General features: G+C 53.9%; 1 protein-coding gene across 1 annotated transcript in view; it reads right to left on the reverse strand.

Moving 5' to 3' along the window:
* Nucleotides 1-5,570, reverse strand: part of AJAP1 (adherens junctions associated protein 1) — a 28,555-nt gene extending 22,985 nt beyond the window's left edge. The window contains exons 1-2 of the mRNA XM_054394818.1: nucleotides 5,436-5,570; nucleotides 1,051-1,203 (exon numbers count right to left, since the gene is read on the reverse strand). Coding sequence (XP_054250793.1) covers nucleotides 1,051-1,203; nucleotides 5,436-5,570 — 288 coding nt within the window. The remainder of the gene's footprint in view (nucleotides 1-1,050; nucleotides 1,204-5,435) is intronic.
* Nucleotides 5,571-6,000: the final 430 nt, after the last annotated feature.

Here is a 6,000-nt window from a genome sequence, read left to right on the forward strand (position 1 = left end):
CTGAATGAAGGAGCTGAGGCGATGGCAGCGCTCAGGAGCCGCTTTGATCTCAAAGCCTCAGATAAAGTTCGCTCAGAAGGCAGAGAGCAGAGGCTTAACGAGCTTCAAAACAGAGTAATTAAAGCTGGTTCAGTGGAACACAGCATCTGAGCCCACTGCTCTGCCTGAGATACCAACATCCCTGGGAATACCACTCTGGAAAGATCCAAGGAGAAAAATCTCTTCCAATGGGATTTTTAATGACTGGCTTTCCCAGGAGCAAAGACAAGCACTGACTCCATGATGCCCAGATGCCCAGGAAAGGGCCCAGCTGACCCCTTCCCATACATAGTCCCTTGGGAAATCCAAGAGAGAGGCTTGGATTTTAACCCCAGCATTGTGGTCCCCTCAGAGCTGCTCTCGGTTCTCACCAGAGCAACTGAGCTCCAGCCCTGGCTTTCTCCCTGCTCTCTGCCTGCCGACCAAGATTACAGAGTAATAGACTGGTTGGGGTTGGAAGGGACCTCTAGAGATCAAGTCCAACCTCCTGCCAAAGCAGGAGCACACAGGGCAGGTCACACAGGAACAAATCCAGATGGGTCTTGAAAGTCTCCAGAGAAGAAGACTCCACAGACTCTCTGGACTGTGGAGAGGGCTCCACAGGGCTCCAGCACCTTCACACCAAAGAAGTTTTTCCCCATGTGGAGGTGGAACTTCCCAAGCTCCAGTTTGCATCCATTGCCTCTCGTCCTGCCACAGGACACCACTGAAGTAACGAAAGAGACAAGTAACAAGAGATGAAGAGATGATAATCCCTCCTTCCCAGAGGAAACTCAATCAGGAAGCCCCCAGAAGGCCACCACTTGGAGCAAATGAGTTTAGCTGAACCGGCAGCGCTCTCCCCGCACAACCCCAGCTGAGCTCCAGCTCCTGCCAGGGAGAGCAGAGCTCCGGCACATCCCGGTGGGACTTGCGGCCACGTGGCCTCCTCCGCCGGCATTAATCACCCAGCTGTCGGTGGGCACTTAAGTGGATGTCCTAATCCATGTCAATTAACGGACGCCTCATTACTCCGGTCCTGCAGACGGAGATGCGATCGCAGGAGCAGGCTGGGGTCAGGCTCCAGCAATTACAGGAGAGCGGCCCCGAGGGTGCGGCGGGCACCGGGCTGTAAAACCCCAGGGGGGCAACCTGGGCTCCACTCGACCTCCTCAAGTCTTCAACCTGAATGACAAGCAGTCAAGTGGCAGCAATTAGTGCTGTTTGCTCTTGAGGGAGCCTCGGATGCTGCCTGCCGAGCCCTCAGCCTCCCACACTGAGCCACCCAAGCTTTGTGCAGTCCCCGAGCCGGCGTCACACAGCCACAACTCCTATTTATGGAGCCATAAAGCATGGCTGGAGCAGGTGTCACACGGAGCTTCTCCTCAACATCCTGGGATGCTGCAGAGAGGGAGGCACAGCCAAAGCCCCATATGGATGGGAGCAACCTGTCCCTGTGAGGACACAGAATCACAGAATTGTTTGGGTTGGAGAAGCCTTCCGAGATCATCCACTCCAACAATCAGCTCAACACCACCATGGTCACCAAACCATGTCCCCAGGTGCCATGGCCACAGGTTTCTGGAACACCACTAGGAATGGGGACTCGGCCATCTCCCTGGGCAGCCTGTTCCAATCCCTGACCACTCTTGCAGCAAAGAAATTTTAAGATTTTTTTTTCCCTGATATCCAACCTAAACCTCCCCTGGCACAATTTCCTCTCTTTCTATCACCTGAGGCTAGGGAGAAGAGGCCAACTCCACCTTGGGGTATTGCTGAACTCCACAAAAACACTTTCCTGTGAGAAACAGCATGGTCCCTCACCTGGCACGTGCTGGTGTCCTGAGGCACGTGGTCTCCAGCCCTTGCTGAAGATCCCTGCACCAGGACATTTCCATCTTCCCTCATTTCTCTCACACTGGGGTACTGGCACACTCCAGTTTTTCCACCTTGAGGGTCCAGACTTTCATTTCTCCTGGAGGAAGCAGCTCACTACTCCCAGCCCACCTACTGCTCTCGAAGCAGCTTTTGCTCAGCCCATATCTGGAAGCCAGGGAGCTGACAGCACTCCCAGCCCAGCCAGGCAAGGCAAAGCTTCACCTCTACCACCTCATTGCTTTGCAACCACCAAGCCTCATTCCATGGGCAGCTTCTGTAGGGTAAGGGCAGATCCACCTCTTGTCACTGCCAGCCATCTCTGTTGGCAGCTGGAACTCTCATTGCCCACTCCAGCCAAGGCTTCCTGCCTGGCAACGGCACCATGCAGAAGTGGGCTAGGTGGGGGCTGCTGGAGCACATGGGCAGGATCACTGATGGGGACACACCAGTGGATGCAAGAAGGTCTGCAAGAGCCCTTGCAAGAGAGCAGAGCTGCTGAGACAGACCTTCAGAGCAAACTGCAACAGGCATCATAAATCATCTCATGTTAAAGCAGATCTCCTGCCCACACATCATTTCCAAGTCACAATGAGACATCTTGCAGCTCAGAGTTGAGATGAGCACTTTATGAATGATGAGCTTTATTCTTTTACATATAGCCTGATTTATTTTTTTAAGTCCATTTAATCTCTCCAGGGCAGCAGCAAAGCTGAAGAGTGGAGAATTCTCTGCTGCTGAATTTTGGTGAAGGCCTGGGCCTAAGGTGCTCTGTGGTCTTGGAGAGAAAAACAGGACATGGCTCAAAGGCCTTGCCTGGGATGTCTGACCTATTGCTCTACCTGCAAGAACCTCAGGTGGATGCTTCAACTTTCTGCCTTGGGTACTGACCCCTTTTTTCCATCCAACTGCTCCTCCACCTCCAGCCAAGGCAGATTTCATTTCCATTTACCCCTGTCACTTGGTACCAGAAAAGCCAGTGCTGAGAGGACACCCCTCCTGCACATGGGGTCACCACTGCACGTCTCCATCCTGCTCCAGGAGCATCCTGCCCATCAGCCCCGACCCCACTGAGAGCTTCACTGAGGCATCACCTGGCCCTGCTTCTCCTCCAGCTCAGGAGACTCATGCAGGAAGCACCAGAGATGAAGCCACACCAGAGAGGTGACCTGGCCCCTGCTCTGTCCCCTGGTGTGGCATCCAATGTGACCCTCCGCACAGAGCCATCCACTGCTGTGCTGGAAGGAGGCTTTAGTGCAGCTTCTACCCCCAGAGCTGCTGAGGCCAGAGAAAGGGATTGATAAACCCTGAGAGCACCAGCAATTCAGTGGCAGCCCAAACCTCATTTCATGAGGATTCCTCATAAAACCAAATTAATGTTGAAGGATGAAGGCAGGTAAACCTCCCACAGTTAAGTTCAGGCCACAGAGGCTCAGTTTAAATCTCCCAGCAGTTCTGACTTAATCGATGCATTTCAAAGTGAAATTAGATGAAGTACATCTCCATCACAGGAAATTATGTAAGCTATCAAAGTCTGGACGAGCAGGTCCTGGTAAGAAGAGCTACAGGAAATATTCATATCTGTGCAAATCCCATTTGCAGGAGGCTGCTCAGGTCCAGAGTTTTATGTTATTCCAGGGAAAAAATCCCCTCTGGTGAAATCCATGTACCCAGGGTGGGAAAGGGCCAAAGGAACAGCTTCAGGAGCATCCCTCATGAAACCCATGATGGCCATCAGGTCACTGGGCTTGGCTGGGGAACCCCCTCCCAGCAGGACCATCCAGTGCAGGAAGGAAGGATGGAAAGAAGGAAAGGCCTCAAACACCTTTGTTTTGAATAAGGGAGAGAAAGCACCAATGAGGCTGCTCCCTCCTCCCTATAGATCCCACCCAACACACTTGGCTGCCAAGAGTTATCCCACTAGAAGAGTTGTTGTCTCAAACCCAGTCCCTGTTGGGCCTTCATTGTTGTAGCTCACTTCAGCAGCAGCTGTAAGGAGAGCAAGGGTTAGGGCAGCACAGAGCTGCTCCTGGCTCAGCAGAGTGATTCCCATACCCTATGCTGCCAGCCCCCTGCCCTTAGCTGTATTTCAGGGCTCCAGCAGGGACACATTTCTGTACCCAGCCCCAGCCCTGCCCCACAGCCTCTGGGTTATTCACCCCCTGTGGAGCCACCATGCTCAGCCATGCTGGCTGCTCACCACCACCACCTTGTCTGCATCCAAAGAGATCCCAAAGGAAACAAGGGCAGGGACACCTCACAGAGCAGCAGTGGTGAGGAAAGGAGGGAAGGTAGCAACACGGTTACCAGGCCACCTGGAGAGCTGCTTTCCACTTCAGTGTGGTTCCCCTGACAGGCTGGGAGGGGAAATGAGCAGAATCACAATCACAGAGTGCCAGGTTGGAAGGGACCTCGAGGCTCATCTGCTCCAACCTTTCTAGGCATCAGCAGAGTTGAAAGAAGATGGCCCAGCAGCCTGTAAGGCTGAGTCTGAAAACTGCCCAGGGTAGGGGAATCCTCTGCTTCCCTTGGGAGATGATTCCAGTGCCTGACTGGTCTCATGGGAAAACACTTTCTTCTGAAGGCCAGTGGGAATCTCCCCAGGAGTAATTTGTCCATGTCACCGCTTGTCTTCTCCACCTGACTCCTTGTGAGAAGGGAGTCTCCATCCTCCTGGAGACCACCCTTTATGCACTGTCCATGGTAACAAGGTCTCCTCTAAGCCTTCTCTCCAGCAGATGACTTCCACAAAGCAAATCCCTGAGCAGCCAGGCCATCATGTCCCAGGGACGTGGGGCAGCCCCCACAGCAGCCAGGGCAAGCAGCAGCTCTGCCATCGCTGCCATTCATCACCCCCCACCAGAGGTGCCACCAAGGCAACGTGGCAGTGTTATTACAACAATTATTCCTGCTCTGGGGAAGAGGCTGCTAAAGACCAGCGACGCTCCCCTCGCCTCAGCTGTGAAATTGCTGCCTGTGAGGAGGTAGGAAGAGCCCCAGAAAAGTGCAGTTTATTCAAGCATTATTGTGGCTGTTAAGTATCATAGCTGGTGACACCAGATGAATTTCTGTGGCAATCAATTCAGCCGGGAGCAGCCGGCTCAGCCCCTGCCTGGATGGGGGATGAGTAAGGACTCCTCAGCGGAGGCCATTAACTCCCACTGCTCGCTGCTCTCATTACTTCCCAGACTGCAAGGTTTGCATCTTTGACGAGCGGCTGCATCTACATTTGACAGCAGGAACTTGACGAGGGAAATTCATGGAAAACCGTTTCTGCTTTGGCAGGAGCTCCAGGGCCCATAAAGTTTCCTCGGGTGCCAATGCGCAGGGATGTCTGCTCTTAATGAGTTGTTTTTACACCAATCGGGCAGAAATTGCAAATCGCTGCTTTTGCTCATCCTGCAAATCACTTCCGAGCTCAATGCTGCAAGAGCTGTGGCAGATCAGTTAAAATATCACATTTGTAGCTGTGCAAGGGAAGTCCTCAGCCAGAGCTGGGAGCCTGGCAGACGGCAGGCTGCAGAGAGCTGCCGTGCCCTTACCAGCGGGCACGGCACAGGCACTGACGCAGGCGTAGGCACGTACCTATGTGTGGGTGCCCGATCTGGAGGCGGTGGAGAAGCTGCTGTGCCCCCACCAAAACCCAGCTCCTTGCCCCACAGCACCCACGTCTGCATCCCTGGCACCTCGTGGGTGCTTCATGGGGTCAGCACAGTCCAGCCGGCCCTGTTCCTTGCGATGCTCAGAGGCAGAGGAGCATGAAGCTCCCCCTTCAGAAAGCCAGGGCAGAGGAATCCTGAGCCGCGCAGGTTTGCAAGTCTCGCCCTCCCCTGCCCACAAGGTCACGGAGCTACTGCTGCCCGGGGCCAAAGGAATCCGACTTGAAAGGAGCAGTAAGGTACCGCGTCCCCGCGGCAGCCAGCAGCTCCAGGCAGTGGCTGTGCGGGGTGAAACGAGAGCTGGAAAGGTCTCCTGCTTCTCTTGGAGCTATTTTTCTAGCAGTCTTCAAGAAAATGAGGGGAAACGACATGGGAAATGTCAGAAAGAAAGCCAGAAGCAATTAGAGTTAGCGAGAAGCAAGGGCAGCAGACAAGGTTAGCAGTGAAG

Source organism: Indicator indicator, chromosome 32 (assembly GCF_027791375.1).
Source record: "Indicator indicator isolate 239-I01 chromosome 32, UM_Iind_1.1, whole genome shotgun sequence".
Taxonomy (NCBI): Eukaryota; Metazoa; Chordata; class Aves; order Piciformes; family Indicatoridae; genus Indicator; species Indicator indicator.